The 27142-nt window shown below is 40.8% G+C and overlaps 1 protein-coding gene across 1 annotated transcript in view; it reads right to left on the reverse strand.

Moving 5' to 3' along the window:
* Positions 1-27142, reverse strand: part of LOC136676674 (adhesion G-protein coupled receptor V1-like) — a 138626-nt gene that overhangs the window by 59350 nt on the left and 52134 nt on the right. Inside the window, exons 49-79 of the mRNA XM_066653831.1 lie at positions 26049-26171; positions 25387-25609; positions 24780-24984; positions 23768-23914; positions 23090-23345; positions 22620-22822; positions 19756-19932; positions 19497-19679; positions 17799-17978; positions 17552-17716; positions 17181-17301; positions 16673-16796; positions 16420-16558; positions 15627-15812; positions 14307-14542; positions 13815-13963; positions 13498-13696; positions 13161-13380; positions 11770-12009; positions 11462-11611; positions 9744-10220; positions 9094-9237; positions 8427-8598; positions 8081-8216; positions 6786-7627; positions 5973-6090; positions 5699-5870; positions 4772-5014; positions 2632-3039; positions 1262-1446; positions 675-924 (exon numbers count right to left, since the gene is read on the reverse strand). Coding sequence (XP_066509928.1) covers positions 675-924; positions 1262-1446; positions 2632-3039; positions 4772-5014; positions 5699-5870; positions 5973-6090; positions 6786-7627; positions 8081-8216; positions 8427-8598; positions 9094-9237; positions 9744-10220; positions 11462-11611; positions 11770-12009; positions 13161-13380; positions 13498-13696; positions 13815-13963; positions 14307-14542; positions 15627-15812; positions 16420-16558; positions 16673-16796; positions 17181-17301; positions 17552-17716; positions 17799-17978; positions 19497-19679; positions 19756-19932; positions 22620-22822; positions 23090-23345; positions 23768-23914; positions 24780-24984; positions 25387-25609; positions 26049-26171 — 6773 coding nt within the window. The remainder of the gene's footprint in view (positions 1-674; positions 925-1261; positions 1447-2631; positions 3040-4771; positions 5015-5698; positions 5871-5972; positions 6091-6785; positions 7628-8080; positions 8217-8426; positions 8599-9093; positions 9238-9743; positions 10221-11461; positions 11612-11769; positions 12010-13160; positions 13381-13497; positions 13697-13814; positions 13964-14306; positions 14543-15626; positions 15813-16419; positions 16559-16672; positions 16797-17180; positions 17302-17551; positions 17717-17798; positions 17979-19496; positions 19680-19755; positions 19933-22619; positions 22823-23089; positions 23346-23767; positions 23915-24779; positions 24985-25386; positions 25610-26048; positions 26172-27142) is intronic.

The following is a 27142-nucleotide window of genomic DNA, read 5'->3' on the forward strand; positions in this document are numbered from 1 at the left end:
ATGAGTGATAGAACACTGCCACCAGCTGGACACCAGTGGTCAACAGAGGGTTCATTCAGTTCTTTTTCATAATTGAGCTGATGACCAGGGATAACAAAATGGTAACTCATTCATTCATTATCTGTAACCACTTATTCAGTTTAGGGTCGCGGTGGGTCCAGAGCCTACCTGGAATCATTGGGCACAAGGCGGGAATACATCCTGGAGGGGGCACCAGTTATTCACAGGGCAACACAGACACACACACACACATTCACTAACACACTCACACACAGGGACACTTTTGAGTCGCCAATCCACCTACCATCGTGCGTTTTTTGGACTGTGGGAGGAAACTGGAGCACCAGAGGAAACCCACACGGACACAGGGAGAACACAAACTCCTCACAGACAGTCACCCGGAGCGGGACTCAAACCCACAACCTCCAGGTCCTTGGAGCTGTGTGACTGCGACACTACCTGCTGCACCACCGTGCCGCCCAAAATGGCGCACATAATATGGCATAACAGACTAAATATTAAAAACTAATCAATTTGTGATAATTTTTTCTCTTTAATAACCAATTAACCATTTTTATAAACGTATGTTTATGAGAAATCAATAAATAAATATTGTACATATAGATCTAAATATCATTACGAATTCAAAAACAAGATCAATAGGCTTGGATCACCTTGTCATTGAGAGCACTGGCTTTGTTGGTGAGGAACCAGTGCTCAGTGCTGTACTCAGTGAAGTGCACTTTCCTGCAGGCAGAGGGTGCCATATCTCCCCCTGGCAGTGTGGGCACCTCCAGCAGGGTCTCTGGCAGGGTGAACGTGTCTCCGTCTCTGCCTGTGAATGTGTGGCTATTAATCTGTGTTGGGTACCAGTAGTGAGCTGCAATGGTCAGATAAGGACACGAGTCCAGGATGGTCTTGCCTCTGTAGAACACAAGGAAAATTATTATGCTTTTACACAGGAGTCTGGTTCATGAGACAGTAATTCATAAAACAGTATTTCACTTATTTTGATATTAATAAGACGACAGAATGCAGATAAATGCAGTGCAGATTCCATCTATAAGGTGTGGCCATTTAAAAAATGTAACCATTAATATATGTCGATGATAATTCACTGTAATTTTAATGTTAAAACACATTTAACATGTATTTAATAGCTGCTGTGACTGGAAAGTAAACACATTTAAAGAATGGTCTCTTGAGTTTTCCAATGAGACTGAATAGACCCAGCAAATGTGACTAGACTTTCAGATTTTACCTCTGGCCCTCGGCCCCGCAAGCTGCCTCAGTGACCAACGAGAAGGCAAAACGCTCGGCCACCTCAGACAGGTGACTGAGACCACGTGTGTCTGCCCGGGTGGGCTTGGCCAGGGCACAGAGAAGGTCATAGGTCAAACTTCGACTACTGTGCTCTAATGGGGTCTGCTCTGCCTTCATCAAGGTCTGGGTGAAGAAGTGCAAGAGAGGGTACAGTCATTATTGAGAGAAAAAGAGTTCCCTCTGACTCTAAAATAAGCACTATATTCACAGATCAAACATAACACTATGACCGCCTCCATGTTTCCACACTAACTGTCCATTTCCTCAGCTCTACTGACCATACAGGAGCATTTTATAGTTCTACAGTTACAGACTGGAATCCACCTGTTGCTCTGTATATATTCACCTTGTTCTTCTAATTGTCAAGACTCCCAGAGGACCACCACAGGGCAGGTATGATTCGGGTGGTAGATCATTCTCGGTGCTGAACTGTGACTGACCTGGTGGTGTGTTGTGCTGGTATGAGTGGATCCGACAGACTGCAGCAATAAAAACTGTTCACCAACCAAAAATATCCAGCCAAATGTGTCTTGTGGGCCATGTCCTCTGTCCACTGATAAGGGACTAGGAGACGACCATCGCTAACTGGGCAGAAACAGATCAGCTACTCTCTCTGAGCCAATGAGGTAGGAGTGTCTAACAGTGTGGACAGTGAATGGACACAGTGTTTAAACACTCCCGCAGCACTGCTGTGTCTGATCCACTTGTAACAGCACAACACACACTAACACACCACCACGTCAGTGTCACTGCAGCACAGAATGATCCACCACCCAAATCGTACCCACTGTGGTGGTCCAGGATAAAGAATAGGGTGAAAATAAAGTATACAGAGCAACAGACAGACTATAGTCTGTAATCAGAAAACTACAAAGTCCTCCTATAGGGTCAATGGAGCTGAGAGAATGGACAGTGAGTGTAGAAACAAGGAGGTGTTCATAATGTTATAGATGATTGGTGTATGTGTGTTAAAGTGACAATCATAATTGATAATGCTTTTCTATATTACACACATATTTAGAATTTGCTAATTTTTAATGTTTTTTATTGGAAACATTACTGTTTTGACAAAGTCTATCTATATATTATTAAATTATATGTATAAATGGAATTATATATTCATCTATATATTATTAAATGTGGCCAACACTATGTAAACTCTTTCTCCAGTCCCATTTTTAATCAGAAATCTTCTGAAAATAATTTGATATTGTAACAAATAAATCTAAAGACAATAAAGTAATGAAATTTGCGAATTCGTAATGCACTGAAATAGTCTATATAATACCTAATTTAAACCCTGCTCACCTGGTCCACTGCATCCAGCACTGCGGTCAGTTGCTCTGGTGTGATTTCAACACTAACTTTATTAATAAGCTCTTGCAGGACACGGTTAATGACCATTTCGTCTAGTGGCTGATGGAGCTGGTCCAGCAGGGCCCACACTGCCTGCGTCTCAGAGTTGGAAACCAGAGTGACATTAGCTATGCCGTACACAGGGTGCACTCTGGCGCCCCCTGTGGCATCAGAGAGAATTATGCGGAAACGTTTAGGTGTGGGGTTAGAGGATCCGATGCTGGGCGTTAATGCAACACCTAGACTGACACTCTGCTGCCCCTCGTTAAAAGTGATGTTCCCCTGGGCCGCAACAAAGTCCATTCCAGCCACAGCCGGCCAGATAAAAGTGGGGCCCACAGACTCAGCCTTGGGCAGCTCCTGTCACAAACAGCAAAATCATCAAAATGCTTTTTACTTTGTTTACACTTTACTATATTTCATCTAAAAAAACAGACATTTGCTTTAACTTAGTCTCTGGCTATTTTTCAGAATTTTTGTTTGAAATTAAATGGCCAAATTTGAATGATTACTTCCTAAATAACACTTAAAAGTAGAAAAATGTGGGCTTTGACCCTAAGAAAGTCTACAAATGCTTCCAATTGACTCCTAAATGCCAAAAAATGTAGACGCTCAGTTTCTTTTGGTTTATTTTACACTATAAATGACTTTAGAGACATCAACTAGGATCCACATATGTGGCTTTATATGAAGAATTTTACCAGAAAATATTTATTTATTTGATATTTATTCAAGTCTAAATAGAGGATCACATGTTGTATCCCATAGTGTTCTTTTGAGGATTGAAAATAGTTTTTAGGTAAAAAAAAAAAATGAATTGGTTTGTTTTATGAATTACTACAAATATACATTGCATTGTTTATGTTTGGGCCATGAAAATGATTATTGGGCAATTTTAGGCTCTAACAAGCAATAACTGAGTTACTAAGTGTGTAACATTTTTGAAAAATAAATAATAAATATAAGTAATACATAGTGTCAAATATTGTGTCAGTGCTCCATTACATTGAATAAGGAAAGAAGACAATTCTAGCTTTCATATGACACCTTAATCATGCATATATCTTATAAAATATGAAAGTTATGAAGAAGAGAATATGAAATTACAAGTCTGGAACCACCAGTGGTTCATCAGAGTCTTAAACAAAAACAAATAAATAAATTAAGCAAAAAAAGCTTAATAAATATATTGAAACCAATATTAAAAATATCATTTTGTCAGGGAATTTTTTTCATCACTTTCTTTCATCTTTTCCTAATTTAGTCATCCCATTTTATTCTTCCTAATTCAAAAATAGGTCACATCACATTATTAGATTTTAACTCATTAATGTAAATATTAATGAGTGAAATCTGAGAGAAGTGAAATCTGACAATGACATGTTTGCTATTGCAACAATATTGCTGCTTAAATCTCAGCATTATAATTATTATATTCATTAAATAAATACTGATTAATGAAGGGCTTTTCAGTTCATATTGCATTGCTGGCTGCCTTGTCATTGATTTTTAAACATACTTTCAAATATAGACCTGCACATATGCTCTGATCATGATAATACATAGCAGGTGCCATGGAAGAGCATGTGAGTTCACAAGTAAGAGAAAAACAGTCAGGGATATAACGATACAGAAAGTCAGAGAGCGTGAGAAAGCTAACACGGTAGCTCTCTGTACCTCTAGCTTGTTAAATCTAGCTTTGCAGCTGTACAGCACATACAGGCTTTGAAGTGGCAGGCTGAGACAAAGTGGTCTAATCTGTTCTGGGATCAGAGCTTGTCCCACATTCTTTAGCTCCATTCATTATTCTTACTTCACCTGAGTGCTGTCACAACTAATAAGGTCATATTATAAACGATGGTTAGCCAGCAAGACACTAGGATATGACCGAGATGGACCTATTAATAAATTGTTTAATCAGACACTGAAGATGAAATGGAAACAATCCTGTCAAACATAATATCGCAAGACAAATTCAAGGCACACATGACCTGCCCACTATGGAATTACTAAATCACTCCTATAGTCTACATACTTCCTTATGTCTGTGAGATATGTGTGTGCATATGTGTATACACACACTGAACCTCACCTGCATGGTGTATTTCACTGAGATAGCTGATGCTATGCTGGCATCCCTGTAGACCTGTAGACTGACCCTGGTGGCTTGGAGCGTAGCCACGGGCAGCCTGGAGCCCACAGCAAAATACACAAGCCCTCGCGGGTCATCGCTCTCCAGCATGGTGATGTTGGCAAAGCGGGCAGTCTGGTTAATGGCAGCTCCCTCCCCCACCTCATAAATCTCCACCAGAAACCATATGGCAAACTCTGGCTCCTGCATAACACACAGAGATGTGTAAATAGCACATAAAGCAGCACAAATGGAATAGAGCTTCAAAGTGTTTGTTAAAAGAGAAAAACTCTTTATTTAATAAAAGATTAAGCAGTCTGGACTCCTACTGAAGCACTCTTTATAATGTCATGATAAATGGGTGGGGTTAAACAGGCTTAAGCTGGATGTTTGCGCATATGTAAATGTTTTTTCTGTGACATCACAAATATAAACAACAATAAAAAAAACAATGAACCCAAAGCAGCCTGTACATTTTGTGCTAAAAATTCTCCGATAAAAGCCTGGAAATGTCTAAAAAAAATCTGTTAAAGCACTGAAACCCTTAGCAATTTGTGCTGAAAGGTCATTCTTAGAAGAACACCCTCGATTAAAAAAAGCAGAAGAAAAAGTGCTGAGGCCAGTGCCACAGGCTGGAAAGAGATTAAGAGACACAGCAGTGAGTCGGATCAAAGTGTGAAGAGAGCAGTGTGTGCTCAGCAACTGGGCTAAAAAGAGCCTCTGTCTCCTGCAGAGAAAGAAAGAAAGAGAGAGAGAATGCGAGTGAGAGGGAAAGAGACAGAAAGAGCAGGAAGAACACCTGAGTGGACCAGAAGTAGAAGAGTGGAAGACTAGCATTATGTTTCCTGATAGCTGCTGCTTTGTCAGTGCCCTGCTGAGTGCCTGTACCTGATCAGCCCGGACCTCCAGGGACAGTAGACAGACCACCTCTCCTCTCCTGCATATGGCCCTCCCGGATGTGTGCTGTAGCTCCCGTGTTAAATTCACCCCCTGACTGACTAGTGTGGGTTCCACTGCGCTTAACGTGGCCCTCCAGTACACAAACACGTCCTCGAAAGCTCTGTCAAAAACAAGCCTCAGTAAATCTGTATAATGTGTTTAGTAGAACATGTCAGTAATGTTGCAAAAATCCACTTTTAGAGCAAAGTTGGGTTGGCAGTACCTGTTTTCCTGCCTCTGGAGGACGAGTACAGCAGTCCTGTTTTCAGAGTCTTCATCCAGAGCCTGACCTGACTGAGAGCTCAAACTGAAACCCACAATTCCATTGTGAAGATCACTCCCTGAGAGGGATAAAGAGATTACAGAAATCAGCCACCTTCGTTTAGCTAAGAAATGTTTGGTGTCTGAGGTTTGCTTCTTTAGTACTGAACAATGTTACATGCTCTGTGTACAATATATTATATATAATATAGTTAATAACACATTTATCATTCTGTGTGTTAAACTGAGCATAGTCCCTCAATTTAACAGACATTGCATTTATTGTTGAACTAAAACTTAGAACCATATATCACAGTTATTATGCAGAGGAAATGATTCTTTAAAGCAACTGTAGGTAAGTTTGGGTATTTTCGCTTGTTGGAAAACATGTATTTTAACAGGTTTTTTTGCTTCTCCAGCAGTTGGAGAGTGTAATTCAAGTTTACAGCACTGTCCTGAAATAAGTGTGGGGGGAGGGGATGGTTTCCTACCTGCCTCTAGAAGTTACATAGTGCACTTACTGGAGTGTTCACCCCAAAGTAGCAACAACATAGGCCCTATTGTCTTCAATTTAGCTCCATGGAAAATCACAATAATTTTGAAGGTGTAATTTTACGGTAAAAAATTCTAGTGTTGCTTTAAAGATAAACAAAGAACAGGAATGAAACAACCTCTCAACCTGTGAAACAGCAGCACAGATTTAAATTAGTGCCATATTCAATAACTTCACTGGCTAAAGTCTAAGGGTGACAACAAAGGGTTAAAAAGTACATACCAAGAATCACCACTTTGGCAAAGGAAGAGAAGCCACTCTCATCTGTCAGACTAACTATCTGTGCTCCTCCCTCCACCTCGCTGAGATAGATGAAGAAGACCTCTTGACCTTCTGGCTCCTGGTCATCCAAGATGAAAAGACTGACCTCTGCCTCTCTCTGCCCCTCGAGCAGAGTCACTATCTGGGACTCCAGAGTAAAGTCCTCTCCCTCTTTGGCCCAGGTCAGGTTGCGTTCACGGAGGAATGGAGCTGTGTCCAGCCCTGGAGCCACAAGGCCTCCAGCATACGCCCGAACCCTGACTCTGACCACACCCGTCTGCCCCACCGTCCTACGCACCCTTAGCATCACCTTCTGAGGTGTTGCCCCCTCCTGGCCATCTTCAGACGTGTTGACCAACGAAGGGCCGATGCTCAAATATCCACTCACCGCATCATTAGCGAGAATAGTAATGGTAGAAACACTGCTTTCTGGAATGATCCGTGGACGAGCGCTGGGTGAAGGTAAGCTAGCGCTAAGAACACGTACGTCTGTCAGATTCACATAAAACGTCTCATTACTCTCCGTCACAGTGTCGTCCAGAATTGATACACGAATGGCACTTGTCATCTGGTGGCCATCAAACAGCAGTTGACCATCATGCATCTGAGTATAATCTTCACCAGGAGTGGCGCTGCCTGGCCACGTCTTGTAGAACAGCTGGGTGCGATTACTACGGAAACCATAGAGCCGCTGGACGTAGAGCGTAATGGTCCGTATGTCCTCCTCAACCACCAGATGCTGAGATTCAGGTGAGAATCGATACAAGCCCAATGGCTCCACTTCCGCCACTGTGTAACCAGACCTGAGCCCAACACAGAAACCAAAAACATGGGTCAAAATATTTAATGAAGGAGAAATACAGTACTCTGCAGATATCAGAGACCAATACATTCAACTTGAGGTCAAAGCTACTAAATACAAGCTGTTTGCTTTTCAGAATCTGGTAAAGAGCAGAATATTTGAAAGAAAATGACACTTATAATTAAACTATATATCACACAAAATTTCATAGCATTTCCCAATCTTCTACATGGTCTCCACCAAATCTTGGAGTGTTTTTATGAGCCCCATTTTCTCAATAATTTAATACATTTTAAAACTCCAAGCACTTACTCACTTCAGAAATACCTTCACAAAAATATAAATCTTGTACTTAATAACCATTCTGAGCAAAAACAATTGAAAGGATTGCTTTACAAAGTATAATTATCTTATTGCCTTATCTACCATTAAGGGACAACTGGGCTGTCATTACCTGAGTCTGGCTCCCCCTGCTGATTTGGACTCCGCACTGGTCAGATAAACAGCATGAGCAACAGGCTCAGTTATATTATACGCAGCAGAGAGGGGAACAATTTTACTCCTCTGGCCATGAGACAGGGTCAGTGTGCCTACAGACAATGTGTGGTCAGTATACAGTTCTTAACTTTTGACAGTCATGAAATTAATTACAATGTGATTGTAATTATAGTGTTATTTTACTTATTATTGACTTTAAAACAAAACCACGTAACTGAGAAAACAGGCGTATGGAGTGGATACCATGCTAATGCTAAACTATACCCGTATAAACATGTATGTGGGAGTGTAATGTGTCTAACCTGATCTGGGAGTGACTGCTCCTGACTGATAGCCTGATGGATTCTGACCAGGAGGGAATCCAGCTCTCCACTGAATGTCCACGTCTCCATACAAACCTGTTCTGGTCACTACAGCCTCACACTGGCCACTGACCACATCAGAAACGTGCAGAGCCAGCGAAGCAAAGCCAACCTAAACACAGAGGGTTCAACATATTCACTGGATGAAATCTTTAGTGAATTCAGCTTCAGATTTTAAAGTTTTTACAGAATGTATAACATGTAGAGGCTAAAAATGGTGTTTATATATTTATTATGAAATTGGAAGCATATATTGCATGTTTTGTTTATCATAAAACGGGAATAATTTTGGTTACACTTTATTTGGATGGTCCCCTGTGCCTTGAGCTTAATGATAAAGTCAGGGTTAGGTTTAGGGATAGATTTAAAACGATCTTTCACATTCAACTTCAAGTTCAGATGCCGTTAATAAATATTTAGTCGAATGATACTTGAAGATGCAGTGCGCATCTACAGTAGACCATCCATATAAAGTGTTACCATCATTTTGTAGTGCTGTCTATTTTTCAGAGCCAATATCCATCCACCCATCTGTCATGTGTGATTGTAGTGCCCTCTGGTGGTTATTGTTTGAGTGCTTTTCACCAAGTTTCATCAGGAATCTGACCTCAGCATTAGCAGCCTCCTCAGGCACAGACACTACAGCTGTTCTGGCTTCCAGCTGCACGCGCGGAGGAGAACTAAGGAGAGCTCCTATCAGAGTCGCATTCACCAACTCCACTGTGATGTTAAAACCTGTTACAAAGAACACCTGCAAAGGCAAAAAGACAAATCTTATGATGAGTTCATGTTTTTAAATCTAGAAAAAAGACTAAGGCTACCGTAAAGAGGTGGGAATCTCAGGTGCTTGTGTGTAAGACCATGACCTCAGTGGTGTACAAAGACAATTCCAAATATCAGAAAGAACTCTTGGAATGGTCCATTAAAGGAACATTTTCACAAATCACTGTGATGTTTCAGTGACCTGTAATAGGGAGAATAGGGCCTCTGTCATTACTACTCCAGGCTCAGCTCTGCAGAATCTAAACTATGTAACATTAGGAGGAGTAACTGCTGGGGGAGCCCAGGAACAGATATACCAGATCTTACCTACTGTTCCTTTAATGCAACTGTAAGTGCCACTTGGTTTGACATTTTGTTCCCTCAAAAAAATAAACTGGACACGAACCTCCAACACATTTTCGACCCTATATACTCCTTTGAAGCCTCATTTCTACAAGACAAATTTAAAAAACAATGAGAGATGTGTGTACCAACCTGTGTGCTGATTGGCACGGTGACACTAGCGGCCCTCTCTCCATCCCTGACCAGGATGCTCCCGGTAGATCTGTCCTCAGTGAAGCTCTGTCCAGGTGTGGGGTAACTGATCCTGTACACAACACTGACATTACCAAAAGCCCCTGCCAGTCTGCTGATGTTCAGAGCCAGATGTCTGCTGCGGTCTGTGGCATTAATGACCAGTGCCTGCTGTTGTGGAGGAAGGGAGAACACTCCATGAGGCTCGTCGTTGGCGCGGACTCTGAGCCGGGTGCTGCTGCGGTCCAAATCAAGCTCGGCTCCACCCTCCACCGCACTCAGTCGGACAGTGTAGACCTCCTCCAGCTCAGGGACAGTATCAGGCAGCAGCGTGAGGATTACCTCCCCCACACGCTGACCGGCCTGGATGATGGTGGACCCGTGGAAAATTGCAAAGTCCCCAGCCATGTCTGAGTCACTCAGGATTTCCCAGAACACCTGTGGAGCGGACGCAGAATGAGAAAGTTCTGTTAAGGCCGACATACCGTACAGATGTGTGCACCGCTAGTCGGTTACATGCTTTGTTGCTTTTTTAAATGACACGCTTAATAAGACATTTTTCTGCAAAACTTTTATTTATTTACCAAATGAAATATATTGGAAAAACTGTAAAAATTCAAATGTACCAACATCTCTCAACATGTAAATGTGAATGGATTTCTAAACTGCTGCACTCTGAATGGAAGGTCATAAATAAAGGTGTTTCCTGTGTAAATATGAATTCTAGTATTGACTGTCAAGCCTTTGTCCGTGTCTCATATATAATCCTGCCCCCTCATTATGTTTCAGGTGTCCCTTGTCGTTGTGTTATATTTAACTTCCTTTGTGTGACTCCTCAAAAACACACGTTGGTAAGTTGATTGGTGACTTAAAAGTGACCGTGTGTGTGTGTGTGTGTGTGTTTTGCCCTGTGAAGGAGTGGCGCCTTGCACCCAATAATTCCAGGTAGGCTCTGGACCCACCGTGACCCTGAATTAGATAAGCGGTTACAGATGGATGGATGTGTGACTCCTTCTTGGTTGGACATTCCACCTTTAGTTTGCTTTCTACAGTCTGTCTGTTACTCATTCCCTTTAAGTCAGTCTTTGTATCTCTCTCGTCTCAGGTTGTTTGTGTCTTTAGTCTGTTTAGCTTTCTCTGTCTGTTTAGTTCCCTCTGTTTATGTTTGTCTGTTTAGCTTTCTGTGTTCAGGTTTAGCTTCTTTGTCTAGGCCCCTGTTAAGCTCTGTCCTTCTGTTAAAGTCTCTCTGTCTTGGTCTTTCTTTGTTTCAGTATCCTGTCTCATTATCCTAGTCTGTCTCTGTTTTGTTATCTTTTGTAGAAATAAAAGTATTGTGTTTTAACAAGTGTGTCCGCCTCCGTCAGTCCGCCCCGTGTTCCTGCCACAGATGGCATCTTATTTTCCATAAATGTTTAAATATGGCCTGACACAATCTGCAAGTTTAAGAAGTTTACAATGCTGTTATATTATAGATACAGTAGATACAAATGAGGTGTTTTTGCATTGTAGTTTCCATGTATATTCTCTAAAGACTGGGAGTAGAAAGGTATATTCATTTTATGATGATACAGTATGTTTCTCTGTTGAAGTGAGTCCTAGTTTTTTTTTTGTATGGTACAACTTATACCTTAAATTGGAGGTGTGCGTGTCTGTATGTGTGTTCCTGTCTGTGCTCTTACAGTGATGTTGCCCATGACTCCCTCTCTGCGTGTGATGAGGAGGGAGATGTTGAGTGGACCCTCACTGTCGGCAGGCTCGCTGTAAACTCGCTCCCTCAGATCCTGCTCTGTGAACTGCACTATACCATTCGGGTCACCGAACTTTAAAATCTGTCAGTAAAGAATATGAATCAAATATTTACGTAATTGATTTCAGCAGTTAATAACATATGGAACAATATAAATCGCAGGGCTAAACCAAAATATTAATGAATGTTCAAGGGTAATAAAATCCACTTAATACTCTTAGGAGCCTGCTATTAACCGACCCTGAGTGTGACCGAGCCGGCTCTCGGGTCGATGTCCATCTCCCCAGACTGGACGGCGAGTCTGATCACAAAGGTTTCCTCCACCTCCACCTCGCCATGGGGCAGAATCCGCAGCTCGATGACTTGAGTGCCCCCCTCTCCATCTCTGAAATGGAACGATCCATTCACGGGTTCACCAAAATCTGTGTTTGCAGATGGTAAAACCTCGTTTGAATTGGGACCTAGTATGTTCCATGTTATCTGAGGGAGAGCAACCATATTCCACAGTTAGCATGCTTCACATTACCACACCAAGGCACACATCAGAAAGTGCTAAAGTCATAGTCAGGCATCTACTGAGGTTAAAAGATCCTTTTGTGGTTCTTTTATAATCCCTACTGCTGGCTTTTGAATTAAAAGCTCTACTAATAATCTGCAGGAGTGTGACATGCCTCAAAATTCCTTGACTGTAGCTTTAGAACAAAAGCAGACAAGAAACAAAAATTTACTCCCACAGTTACTGTCAAAACATAAGATGGAATTTTCAAAGTTCAAACTGCATTTAGATTAGATAAACACTTGGGTAAAGATTTTTATGGGCAAATTTTTGCATTTCTTTTGATCCATTCATTACTTTTGTGTTACAAAAAACAACAAAAAATGTATGTGATTTTTATTAAATATATTATTAAAGATGCACTCTTGACAAAATGCAATAATTTATCTTCCTTTATCCGTTGTAATCATGGCTACTCACTTTGAAAGTAGTGCCTTTACAGTAGTCTCTAGAGTAAGAATTCTACTTTTAAACCCACAAGGACCCTCTTCTGATTATATATCTTGAAAGAAGAACATTTGGAATGACTACTTTTTGTAAGAAGCACACAGGTGTTGGCCATTTTGACCACTACAGGGCTAATTCTTCATTTAAATAATTCCCTTAAAAGGAATAATAAATAAATAAACAAACATAATAACATTATCCGACCAATTCAGGTTAATACTAATGCTAACTGCATGCTAATGCTATTGCATCAGTGTCAAAAATGTATGTTTTGCACATTACAATGTTGTTAATATTATATGGAATTGGCTACAGAGTGTCATCATTGGGGATTTAATTCAGGCAACAATGATAATAATTCAGGCAAAAAAAAAAAATTAAATAAATAAAAATATTATAAACTTAGCCTAACCGCCACCACCCTTTCATTAAAATGACAGGTCATCCTTCCAGTCCTCATAAGTTGACTAATTTCTGGCCCCTATTATCACAGTCCTGGATGTATAAAGTACTGGAAAAATCCAGTAGAGATGTGTGCTTTTCCCAAATATTTTCCCCATATATGGAATACTAAGTGCATGGTGCGAAGCTGCAGATATTATGAGGTCATTGTCTAGACGGAGCTCACCGTGGCATCACCCACCAGACCCCCGACTCGCTCCAGCACCAGGGTGAGTCTTAGGGTGTTGTTGGGGTTGGGGATGGTGATTAGACTCTGGTTGATGAAGCGGACAGCTCCACTAGGTGAGTCGCTCTTAGCGATTGTGATCTGAGTGATAAGCTGAGCACCCAGAATAGCGCCCCCTGTTGCTGCAGTAAGCTGGATCTCAAACTTCTCATTATACTCCCTGTTACCATTAATGTAAAAAATTTGTACAGAGATTATTATTCACATGAATAACATTTCAACGTATTTGATTCAGGGTCAAATACTATACATCAGAGCTTTTCCAAATACTGCTCACCTGTCTAGATCATCCACTATGGTGATGTTGATATGGCTGAGGTTCTGGCCATGTGTGAAGGTGATGGACCCATTGGGCAAGATGTAGTCTAAGCCGGGCTGGGCAGTAATGCCTCTGGAGATGAAATCAGCAGTGACCTGCCCATAGGTACCCACTCTCCTCAGTACAGGAATAGAGAGAGTGCCAATGTCCTCTTCAACTGAGAACACGAATGAAGCAAATCATTAGCAATAGCAATACTCGGTCGATATTTATTCATCATATCATAGATCTAAATAGAGTCCTCAAGGCCGCCGTTGATAAGCAAACATCTGTACCAGTTATGTTTGTGTAAGAAGGGTGAAACTCCAGAATGCCCTCAATGTTGTCATTCTTCTGGATGGCGATCATGATGAAGGAGATATTGCCAATAGACGGAGGCTGATCAAGCTGCAGTCCCTGTTCCCTTAGGGAAAAGTCCAGTGCACTGAGGGAAGCAGAGAAAGGTGGGCAATGATCACATATAACAGAAATAATAACCAAAAAACACAATTATATAATTTATTTTTGTTTTCATCTTATACAGTGCATCCATCACAACTCAGTGTTCCAAGGCAGCAATATGTACAAATGAATCCTTGGGAAACAGTAAGTCACACAGTGTCAGTAAACACATAACAGAAAGAAGTGCTTACTACTCAGATGTTTTGATCACCAATTATCTACAATATATTCTCAACACAGGTGCAAAAATAATAAATCTAACTTGTCTTAAATTGTTACTGAACTGTCAATGTACTTAGAACATTCCAAGACCCCTGCTTTTTTACCTGCCATTGAGGAGCTGCACTTGAGTGATGTTGAGGTAGAATTCCTCTGGTCCTTCTGCGAGAGAATCATCCAGGATCTTCAGGGAGATGACTCTGAAAACATCTCCTGGGCCAAACAGCAGTCTGCCTGATGACTGTTCGAAATCTAGACCACTCACTGCACTGCGACCCTCTGTGTGGTAGCTGACCCACACACTGCCGAGCAGCCCCATGCTTCGCACCACTGTAACGTTCACCTGGGGTACACAACACAAGACATTAGCTGGATCAGCTGTTTAGAGGTTTATCTGTACTTCTCATGTTGTTTCTGTCCATACGTTACTTTTAACAACACTCTTGGCATACAAGGTTTTTTTTATCATTAATTATCATATCATTATCAATAATAGAGTTTGGTAGGGCGGCACGGTGGTGCAGCAGGTAGTGTCGCAGTCACACATCTCCAGGGACCTGGAGGTTGTGGGTTTGATTCCCGCTCCGGGTGACTGTCTGTGAGGAGTTGGTGTGTTCTCCCCGTGTCCGTGTGGGTTTCCTCCGGGTGCTCCGGTTTCCTCCAACAGTCCAAAAACACACGTTGGTAGGTGGATTGGCGACTCAACAGTGTCCGTTTGTGTGAGTGAAAGTGTGAGTTGCCCTGTGAAGGACTGGCGGCCCCTCCAGGGTGTATTCCTGCCTTGCGCCCAATGATTCCAGGGAGGCTCTGAACCCACCGCGACCCTGAATTGGATAAGCGGTTACAGATAATGGATGGATGGAGTTTGGTAGTGTATTTATATGTGAAATTGCATTCTAATGTTTTTAAACCATCTCTCCACATACCTATGCATAAGTACATGCCAATGTTAAAGCTTTAGCCCTAACATTTAAAGACAATGTACATAAAGGGATGTAGAATGCATAATGTGTGTTTACTAAAGATATGAACCTACCATTTTTTCTTTTTTATTAAAAAGTAATTCAGTAAAAATATTTGTTAGCAATTTCCTACCATAGTAACCGCACTACATTAGTCTTTTCTTTGACACTGAAATGGCTCTGTGCACTGCCAATATTTTTCAAAGTTTTACTATAATCCCATCATGTGAAACAATCACCATAACACAGGGCTACACAGTCTTTGGCTGTAAATCAAAAAACATAAACCAAGACAAAGTCCAGACCTGGATAGCGGATACTAACAGGGATTCAATGGCAGCAGACAAAACCACTGCTTTCAAAAGGTTTCAAATGATTTTTCCAGTCCACCCCATGTGAGTCGCAAGCAAGATTGGCCCCATGTGCGGTAGATGCAGTGTTATGGATTAAAAAGGCGTCCCTTACTGATCTGTCCTCCTCTGTGGCACTGAGAGTCGACTGGGAGAAGGAGAAGAGGCCATAAGGCAAGTCACTCGCTGCCATGGTGATGGTGGCACGGTGTCTGCCGGGGCTGATCTCTGAACCAGGCGTCAGGGACACGAGACTCAACTCGTACACCCTCCGCTCCTCCGGGATTTCATCATCCAGTGCCTAGGACAGGAAAGATATTTATGACTTTATATGGAAAAGATACATCTTGGCACAAAATCTCATTTACATAATTTACCCCCAAATCTATTTTGGAGTCTGAGGTTTGCTTCTTTCGTTCTGCATTCAAACCACATCCTGCTCATTTGATTAAGGTCAGCTCTAGTGGGTTTTGTGTATTTATAGAAAAGACTTGGGTGAAGATTGATGTCTAGTGTTTGTTAGCAGTCTTAGCATGTTGCTCTAGTGATACACTAATGAAACCACTTGGCTGAAGACAACATCAAGGTTGATTCTCTTTCTGTAAAGTTGCTCCAGACCGGTCAGTTTCTTTCCATGTCTCTAAGTGAAGGCACTTTAAAGTAACTGAATTAACTAATTACTAGGGGTTAATAAGGCCAATTGACAAATATACCAAGGTTCCCAAACCAAACCTTGTACCAAATTGTAATGCCAGTGGTGTAATTTAAATTGTATTTAATTTTAAACCTATTTAGTCTACGTTTAAGTTTAATCTGAGTCTGGAAAACTGGCCCATAAAGTTAAACTTTACAGAATTATATCAAACATGCATAAAGGCTGATTTCTTGTTCTGACAGACTCAACTTACCTTAAGCTGAATGGTGGCTGCAGACTGGCGATCTCTCATGAGAACCCTGCCTGAGGTCTCCAAAAACTCATCAGCTACCACTGGAGTAATGTTCCAGTATATCTCAATTTCACCAAAAATGCCTGGGCCCCTCACAAGACTGTAACATATAACACACACAGACCGCACAATAATTACTGGATATTCGCCCAATTAATGAACCAACAACACCAATAAAACCACAACAAAGAAAAACTAGAAATGAATGTTAAACCTGATCAAAACTGTGCCATTGTAAGTGCCTTGAGGTTCTCCAATAAGGACATTCCTGGACGAGTCAGCTATACCCACAATTCCTAGAGCTCCACGATCAGCTCTAATCACCACTGTGGCAATGTCTAATGTAGAGAAGCAATGAAAGATCAAAATTGAGGTATTTTCAATAAACAATTTTTTATGTATTTCTTAATGTGATAAAAAAAAATAAATGCTTTAATAGTCCCTGCTTGATTACTCTTTAATAACTAACAAATACACACATTTCAAAGCTTCAGAAAGTACAGTTAAATGTTACAAAATGAAAAAAATATTTCAATAAAGTTGAGACACATTCTTTATATGTCACTTAGAAATTTTTAAATAAACAAAAACTAACAAAATTGAAAAGCTACTCATGATTTGATAATGATTCTTCAAAAGACAGCTCAAACGTTGGCAATACACACTAAACAAAAGCTAACAGAGTTGAAAACCTTGGTATAGTTGTTAAAAAAGTGACTGACTTCTTGTTGGATCAATGACAGCCTCATTTTCTGCAGACAGAAGCTGGACAGTGAATCTCTCTTCACCCTCTAGCACAGCATCAGCCAAAGCCTGGATCATCAAAGTCTTCCTAGACTCCGTCTGGAAATACCACAGAAGTCTGTATTAGATTTACGGCTTTAATAATTTCATTTCACTTCAACTGATTCAGGCAGATACATTATAAAATACACCATTTGAATGCACTGTCAAATAGTGTCATGCTAGCATTTTTTACTTAACAAAAAGATGCCTTTGGAAATATCCAGTTTGCCGCTAATCATTTACCACCAACATTTAAATGCAACATAAGATATAAGCAGCAGTCCGTACTGCTGGGACTTTCACTTACCCCGTTAAAGACAAGAGTTCCATTATAAGGCTGTAAGTCGTCTCTTCCTTTTTGCTCAAGAAGCCAAATCAGATAGACTGTGCCAACACCCCCTGAACTCCTCACTACTGTTAGATTAGCCATAGAAGCAGGATCATCTGTAAACTGTGGCTCTGAGACAGTAAACTGGAGAACAGGAACATCATTTAAAAGGTTTGAATGAATCCCGACAGGGTGAGATAGTCTCTATATACATATATAAATATACCATTAGCTCTTGGAATCCAAAGCGACCCAACGGTGAATCATTGGCAGGAATATTGATCACAACAGAAGTGTCAGCTCCAAGTCGGGCTCCTCCAATCACACGAGTGAGCTTCACAAGAAAGGATTCCATGGGCTCAACAATGGTGTCGTCAATAATGGTGATCTCAATCATGGCACTTGTCTGCAAGAGCAGAAGGGTTACTAATGCTATTACTATTTAATACATTTTAGAAATACCCAGTTAGTGTGTACACCAGTAATTGGTTTCTATCATATAAATACACAGGGGTTGGACAATGAAACTGAAACACCTGGTTTTAGACCACAGTAATTTATTAGTATGGTGTAGGGCCTCCGTTTGCGGCCAATACAGCGTCAATTAGTCTTGGAATGACATATACAAGTCCTGCACAGTGGTCAGAGGGATTTGAAGCCATTCTTCTTGCAGGATAGTGGCCAGGTCTCTACGTGATGCTGGTGGAGGAAAACGTTTCCTGACTCGCTCCTCCAAAACACCCCAAAGTGGCTCAATAATATTTAGATCTGGTGACTGTGCAGGCCATGGGAGATGTTCAACTTCACTTTCATGTTCATCAAACCAATCTTTCACAAGTCTTGCTGTGTGTATTGGTGCATTGTCGTCCTGATACACGGCACCACCCGCCTTCAGGATACAATGTTTGAACCATTGGATGCACATGGTCTTACTGGTGCAATGTGCAATTAATGAAGATTGGCCTCCAGGCTGCTCCAATTTAGCCATGAAACCCCCCCACACTACAATGACAGGTGTTTCAGTTTCATTGTCTAACCCCTGTATGTAGTTTAAAAAGCAAAGCCTTTACTGATTATATGAAAATTGCTTGATCATTATACCAGTCGAGCTAGTCCAACAGTACGTGGGATAATTCTGCTATATTAAAATACATGTACAAAAGTTTCCTGCACATATAAAGCTACAGAGGTGTAAATATCAAGGCTGGCTAAAACAGATATTTTCAAGCTTTGATTATGGACAAAGATTTCAAATATGTTTTCTACAACAGTTCTAAATATCTGTATATCCATACAGGAGCACTTCATAGATCTACCAGTACAGATTGCAGGCCACCTGTTTCTTTGAATATGATTTCGGTGGTCATTCTCTGCACTGCAGTGACACTGTTATGGTGGTGACAGTTATTGTGTTGTGCTGGTAGGAGTGAATCGGACATAGCAGCCCTCAGTTTGAAAATAGTTCACCCACCACGTCCAGTCGCGTCCACTAATAAAAGGCTAGAGGACGACAAACTCAAACTGTGCAGCAACAGATTAACTACTTCACATCTCTCTGACTTTACATCTACAAGGTGGACCAACAGTGAGTGGACATGAACCACCTGTACCAGCACAACAGGCATGAACACACCACCACCACAACGTCAGTGTCACTGCAGCGCCAAGAATGATCCACTTCCTGTGGGGTCCTGACCATTGAAGAACAGGTTGAAATGGGGGTGAGAAAGTATGCAGAGAAATTACAGACTGTAGTCCACCTGCTTCTCACCATGATAAAATGGACAACGAGTGTGTTTCTAATCCAGCGATTGCTCAATGTACATACAATAAAATGCTCTTTTTTAAAGGACTTAGCTTTGTAAGGAATATCAGTATGACTAAATAATACACAAGTAATCAATATGATTTTTTTTTTTTTTACCTGTCCATCTTGAAAGGTCAGGTTGCCTGAAGATGGAGTGAAGTCTTCAGTGCTGGCGATGACAGACTGAGCTTCCCAGAACAACACGATCCTGTCATTCTTCCCAGCAAGCCTCACCACTGGCAGATAAAGCACGTTACCAGGTGGAGGAACCTCATGGCCAAAGACTACTCCAGAAACATCCTGAAAGTACGTATATCACTTATCCTTCATGATCCACAAGAAAGAATAAATGTAAATGCCACTAAGAAGGCCTTACCTTGGTAACGTTGAACTGAAAGACCCCTCTGGGCTCATCATTTTCTTGAATGATGACCTCTGCAATCTCCATCCCAGGCCTTCTGATGCTCGGCTGTCCTGCTCCAGTCTGACCTCCTAGCAGCTCCACACGAGTAATATTCACTAGAAAAGTCTCTGCTAATTCTGGAATGTCATCCTGTGAAGACACGTTAACAACGTTAAATACATTTAATACAAGTCTATATTTGCTCATATTCACACAGACTTCATTCAGGATGTCATGGTGTCATTGGATAAAATCCATGTTTAATTGATATTTACTCCAAACTCTTTTTCATCATTGTGAGTAATTGCTTAGCGTTAAACCATAGCTAAATTATGTGTTATGCAACTGAATAATTAGTTGATGTTTGCCAGCAGTTTGAGACATCACCAAGCACTCTCAGCCCAAACAAAACTCAGCATGAGGCTAGAGAAGGTAAAAATACCCGGGCCGCTGCAATTTACAGAAGCAAGAGCTATTTGAGGAGGAAACAGAGGATAGAAAGCAGGGTTTCAGCGGTCGTGGTGATAGCCATGTGTTGTTGGCCTGCACTGCAGGCAGCCTGCGGGCAAAAAGCCAGCTTGTCTGCTTAAGGACTCTAACAGAGCTTTGGTTACTCCCTCTGCTTAGCTTAGACGGCCTGAGTTGAACTGTGACACAGGATGGAGCAATGGAGGTCTACGACATGTACTCTTTGACTTACAAGGAATTAGAGTAGTTTCAGTTTGCATCCAGCCACAACAAACTGAAAGGTACTAAAAGGAATGTATCAGCTTATATGCATTTGTGGGTTTTGTGAGCATTTTAAATATACTTTGTGCACTAATTCAACATGATGGTGATAATATTGTATAATCTGATGCAGGGAAATGCTGCCTATATCTGTGGTTTATAAAAACGATAACATAACAAATGTCTTTTCCACGTCTGTGCAATGAAATGCCATAGAAATGAGTAGAACTGAAATGCAGTGAGGGGCATTTCTTTTAGACAGGAACACCCCAACAGCATAATAGCATATCTAATATTACACTGCTACTATTTAATACTGATTTATTGGTTATCACTTTAAAATAAAAGTGTAATTTCTTTTATTTAGTGCTTTCCATTATTTTTCAATGAAAAAGAAACATGAGTAGAACGTAGTCAAAAACAGCAAACACACAAAAACATGAATATGAACATTGGGTGACAGTTCTCAAATTTATAAGCCCGTTGTATTGGGGTTGTTATATAGTGTCCATTTCCGCCAGTTACGTTCAACGGTGTTAATTTTGAGCCGCAGCAGGAATGTCAGTTTCTCCATTTTATAGATCTCTTCCATTATTTCCAACCAGTGTTTTACTTTTGGTGGCTCTTTTTTCATCAAGTTCTTTGTAATAACTTTCTTCACAGCCACAGTCATTATTTTAAAGATGTAGACATCCTCTTTTCGAATCACATCCTCTCGGATCATTCCAAGGTATAAAACCCTTGGGTCTCTTGGAACCTTATAACTGAAGACTCTATTATCCTCACCACCTCCGACCAAAATGGTTGTAATTTCTCACATGACCAAAAAATATGTATGTGATTGGGATTCATGTGATCACATTCTCTCCAGCATGGTTGATTTACTTTGATTTGTTTGCTTTTAATAAATGGTGTAATGAAATATCTTAAATGATTCCATCCAAATTCTCTCCAGCTTCTGGAGCTGGTGTGGAGCTGAGATCAAATGCCAATCACCCTCTGATATATCCAGTGGCATTACTTTTTCCCATTAAATTTTTGCATAGTATGAATTATTCACATTGCATTTTAGAAAGCATGTATAAAGTTTTGAAACAGTCTTGGAGGGCATCTCTTTATTTGAGTTCAGCATCATTTCCACTAGCCCGTTACAGCAGTCTAACATTTGTGATTTGTCATAAAAGTGTCTCAGCTGCAAATATCGAAACAAGTCTTTATTTTCTATTTTGAATTCTTTTTTAACCTTTTTAAATGACTTAAAAGTATTTGCCTCAGTCAAAGTACCTATTGCTGTTATGCCTCTTTCCGTCCACCTGCTAAAATAAAAGTGTAATTTCACATTAAAATGAATGCTATATGCCCTAATTCCTAGTGATGTCCATAATGTTAAAACTGAGGCTAGATACTTGTGATTGTCAGTGGGGTCAGGCTGCACATTCATTATTAAACATTAACCATCTGCCTTGCAACTGTCAGTAGAGGACTGGGTGTGATATTATAACGCTACATTTTAAACACAATTTCCAGAAAAGTTGTGAAAGTAGAACAAAGACAACATGTTAAAACATGTTTTTTGAGAAATATTTGAAATTGATGCCAGGAAAATGTTATAATACTGTGTTCCACCATCTCTTCTTTTAAAAAAATACTTTGAGAAGTGATCCTATTTCTTGCTTGATATAATATTTTAGGTATTCAAAAGCTCAGGTCTCCATTAGAGTTATTTTTCAGTTTCAATGGGTCTGAACTAATTAAATGTCTCTCTTTTTACTTTGGGACAATACTGTTGCAATCAGTGCAGAAAGTGGATACAATACAAAAAAATGAAATGAATGAAAAATACAAATGAAATACATGTGGTCGACCTGTTTCCAATTTACCTAATTTGTTTATTTTGTAGCATTACACAATTTACCACTCTTTTATTCCCCATCCCAACATATTTCTGGCATCAAGTTCAAACTATGCTTATTTAATTTATATATACATTCTGTTTTAATTTAAATTTCATATAGCATTCCCTTTGGAAACAGGGTTTGAATTAAAGTGAGGGAATCGACTAGTTTGTGTATGCATGTCTAGACTTGTTCTGCAATATGAATACTCACTGGTAATATAGTGATGGTTACTAGGGCAACAGAAGCTTTCTCCATCATAATAACTGTAGCTTGTTTAGCCACATAGTCCTGACCCTCAGTGGCTTGATTGACTGTTGGCAATGACAGAGCTGGTCTAGTTGTGTAGTAGACCACCACATCCCCCGATGCCCCCTGATCTCTCACAATGCTCAGTGTGATATTGCTTGGGTTTCCTAAAAACAGGAAAAAATTCAAATCTATATTTTTAAGTTTCAAAAGTGTGAAATTAATCACTTTACAACAAACAAAGACAATAAGAAAGCATCCGAGCAAGTCTTTAACATAATTCTCTGCAATCGATTCATTAAAATTGCAGAAAAATGAAAGCCTGTAATTTTAGAGGTGGACTGCAGTTATGACGACTGATTATATGGCATTCAGACCCCTTTCATTGTTCAGGTTTGGCCGAAATGCTCAGACTCTGCAAATAGATGAATTACTTGGAGGTTCGGCTGTGATGAAGTACTGTGAGTCCAGGTGCCATCCAATTACTCCATATGGAGATCCATTTGCTTTAATGGTGAGCTCGGCTCTGTCTCGCTGTGGGTCAATCTGAGCTCTCCGAGGAGGATCCATGACCCCCACTGTGGTGACATCTGTCAGGGTGATGGTCACTTTCTCTGCCATTTCTGGAATGCTGTCAGCTAACACATTCAATGAGATGGTGGCCACAGCCTGACTCTCTGAAAAAGTCACCTAGAGGATGAAAAGAGATATAAAAAAGATATTTTATTTCCAACATTTAACTCTATGAGCTAACATTTATTAATACACAAGTTTTAAAAAACAATGCCACAGTTTTCATCTTTATGTTGCTTGACATCCAAATTGTTTTACACAAAAAAATTTAATAATTTATTGACCACTGGTGTTTAAACATTTTGTATTTTGTTTGCTGTTTTATGAAATGTAAGGGATGGGTAATATGTTATCATCATTAACACCATGGTGCATTGTAATCACTGTTTTTGTTAGCGCCCAAACAGACGTAAATAGATAGAGCTCAAAATATGACTGTCAGTGTCATCCAGGAGAAGCATTATAAACTGATTACTACTGAAATAAAGGAGAACATTATTACAATGCTATTATGTGTGTTTTCAGCCATGAACCCTCACCACTCCGGATGTGGGGAAAATATCCTCCAGACTGCCATTAGCTGCCCAGCGTACAGTCAGCCTGCCGAAGGTGCCCCTCCTCCTCTCCACACTGAGAGTGACAGGATTATCCCTCTCCAGCTCATCCACCTCCCTAGATAAAGAGCTCTGGGCAGAAACACAGATAGGTTAAGTAGTAATTTAAAACATTCAAAAGGTATTTAAAGTGAGATTTATCTGAACATTTTTTTAGAAATTTACTGCAAATTTAGAGGAGTTTTTGAGTTCTGTTAAGCTTATATTATGCATGATCTGGAATGAAAAACGTAATACTGAAACCTGAAACTTTCTGCTGTCAAATTAGCCAATGGTAAATTGGGCCGTGCTGTATATTACAAAGGTGCGACACGGTGGTGCAGCAGTCACACAGCTCCAGGGACAAGTCCTGCTCCGGGTGACTGTCTGTGAGGAGTTGGTGTGTTCTCCCTGTGTCTGCGTGGGTTTCCTCCGGGTGACGGTCTGTGAGGAGTGTGGTGTGTTCTCCCTGTGTCTGCGTGGGTTTCCTCCGGGTGACTGTCTGTAAGGAGTGTGGTGTGTTCTCCCTATGCCTGTGTGGGTTTCCTCCGGGTGACTGTCTGTGAGGAGTGTGGTGTGTTCTCCCTGTGTCCGCGTGGGTTTCCTCCGGGTGACTGTCTGTGAGGAGTTTGGTGTGTTGTCCCTGTGTCTGCGTGGGGTTCCTCCGGGTGCTCCAGTTTCTTCCCACAGTCCAAAAACACATGTTGCTAGGTGGAATGGAGTGTCTGGAGGTGTGAGTGTGTGAGTGAATGCGTGTGTGTATGTGTGGCCCTGTGAGGGACTGGCGCCACCTCCTGGGTGTGTTCCTGACCCACTGTGACCCTGAACTGGATAAGTGGTTACAGACAATGAATGAATGAATTTATATTACAACCTCAACAGCGCATTGTTTAAAGAGATTATCTACAATAACAATATGTTTTCAAGACATTTTCATTGTAAAACAACTGTGAGAAACCTGTGCAAAGCCAATAATGCCATAGGCATCGTCATTTGCCAGGATGACCACAGTCACTTGACCACGACCACCAATCTCTGCCCCCCCTTTAGGATTCTTCAGACCCAGACGGAAACGTTCATCCTCTTCTGGCACCTCATCATTGATGATATTCACAGCAACTTCTAACTCACTGACTCCTGGCTGGAAGAACAGCTCACCAGATCTAAACAGGCAAATAAAATTGGGCACTTCTGGTCAAAACAGATTTTTTTTTATGTTTGTTGTAGAGAATGCATGAAGTAATCATGCTGTAGGGAGTACATACCACCAAATATATTTTTTAAATAGTATGTTAAAAGCATCAAACAAGCACAGATAAGGCACAAAAATAAGACGTAGAGGTGTTAACTAACAAAGCATGAAATGGCTGGTGTATAAGGACTGATAAATGTGAGCACAGTTGACCAAGTTAAGGGTTTAATTACTATAAGTGCTGTAACAATATCTCATGCACATCAATTAATCACTTAATGTAAATATTAAATTAGAGGAACACTGAAATATCTAAATACAACTATTAAATCTTGATGAACAGAAAACTGAAAATTTGCTTGAGGTACTCTACCGAGGGATGAAGTCTGACTGGTTGGACATAGAGGTCAGTTCATATACGATGGAGTTGGATCCTCCTGTGGCTATAATCAGACTCTTTGTTGCATTAAGTGATTGGACAGACAGGTAGAGGAACTGCTGAGCCGGAGAGGTGCTCAGGACCTTCTTAAACTGGCTCAGATCAGACTTCCATGAATACAGAGCAGATCCATTCGTCCCAGCCAGAATCAGGTGCGCTAAACAACAAAGAGTGAGCAAGATTCCTAAGCAATTATCGCGCATTCCCTGACGGCTACAGACTTACGCAGTGACATTAGCCTTTCAAAATACAAACACAATTGTCCTATACAAACTGTAATAACGCATGTTTCGATGATATCAAAGCAATTGGTGGCATAATCATTACAAAAACATGAATATGACTGAATTATGAGTTTAATACTCTATCAACCCAAAACACTGAACCAAAAACAAGTGAATTTCATGGACAGCAGTATCTAAAAGTAAATTGTACACTGTATTATAATTGTTATATAATTCTAGTCATTTTTACTGATTGTAGTGTAATTTCACACATAGGTGTGTACACAGTGTAATAAACCTGATAAAAGATGTGATAAAATGATCAGCATTTCTACTGTGAGAAAGCTGAGAAAATAAACCATGTTTACATACGTATGCCCGAGGTAGGAGTGAAAGCGTGGACTGAAGTCAAACCAGCGAATGGAATGGTCTGAGCTTGTCTGAAGAAGGTTTGCTGGGAACCCCATAAAAACACCTCACACACAGGACTTGGACCTTTAGCAAACAATGAAAGCACAGAGATTTAACATGGCTGGACAGTGTAGGAGTGCACAATCGCATGCCAACACCTACACACACACTGTATGAAGTGATGCTGTGGTTCAGAGCAGCACTATGCTGACACTCCTACTAGGAAAAGTCCCAAGATAAAATTATAAAGCTCTAGATTGGCTGTGGCAGCAGACCCAGGCCTGGCAGAGAAGCAGCCATTTACCACGCTTACGATCCACAGACGCATGTGTTGGCTTTGGTGCCTCTCTACAATTCACTGAAGCCTAAAAATGCATCGGAGCCGTTATGTCTGCTGTTGTGTGAGAACACAGTGCTTGTTGTGTGCACAGTGTGTTTGTACACCATCGTGAGCACACCATGCAGACTACAAACATAGAAAGTTCAGCTGGTCCACAAAGAACAGCCTACCATTAAACAGGCCTTGTTAGTTCTGGGTTTAATTTGCCATTAAATTACAGAGGAGGTACTTTTTTTCCCATTCATCTTTTGTAACCGCTTCTTCCTAATCAGGATCGTGGTGTGTTCAAAGGCTAACCAGCATCACTGGGTGCTATGCAGGAACACATCATGGACAGCGTGTCAGTTCACCTTAGTGCTAAACACACTCAGTCTCTTAAACATTCACACCTGTGGACAATTTTGAATAGCAAATCAATCTACAGGAAAGTGTGTTTGAATTGTGGGAGGAAACTGGGGCATCTGAAAGAAACCCAAGCAGAAACAAGGAGAACACAATTTCCGTCAGTGACCTAAGGCAAGTGTAGAACCCAGGACCCCAGGATCCTGGAGCTGTGGGGTAGGGACATTTCCGGTAGCTTCTGGTACCACAGTAAAGCCCCAGAGAATGAACTAAATTTGCGATTTAACCCTTTAACAAAGAGGCAAAGTTGCAGCACTTTCTGCCTGTTTATCTATACTTCACATTTCATAACATGCGTTCACAATGTTATCAT

The sequence above is a fragment of the Hoplias malabaricus genome, chromosome X2, assembly GCF_029633855.1.
Source record: "Hoplias malabaricus isolate fHopMal1 chromosome X2, fHopMal1.hap1, whole genome shotgun sequence".
In the NCBI taxonomy this organism is placed as follows: Eukaryota; Metazoa; Chordata; class Actinopteri; order Characiformes; family Erythrinidae; genus Hoplias; species Hoplias malabaricus.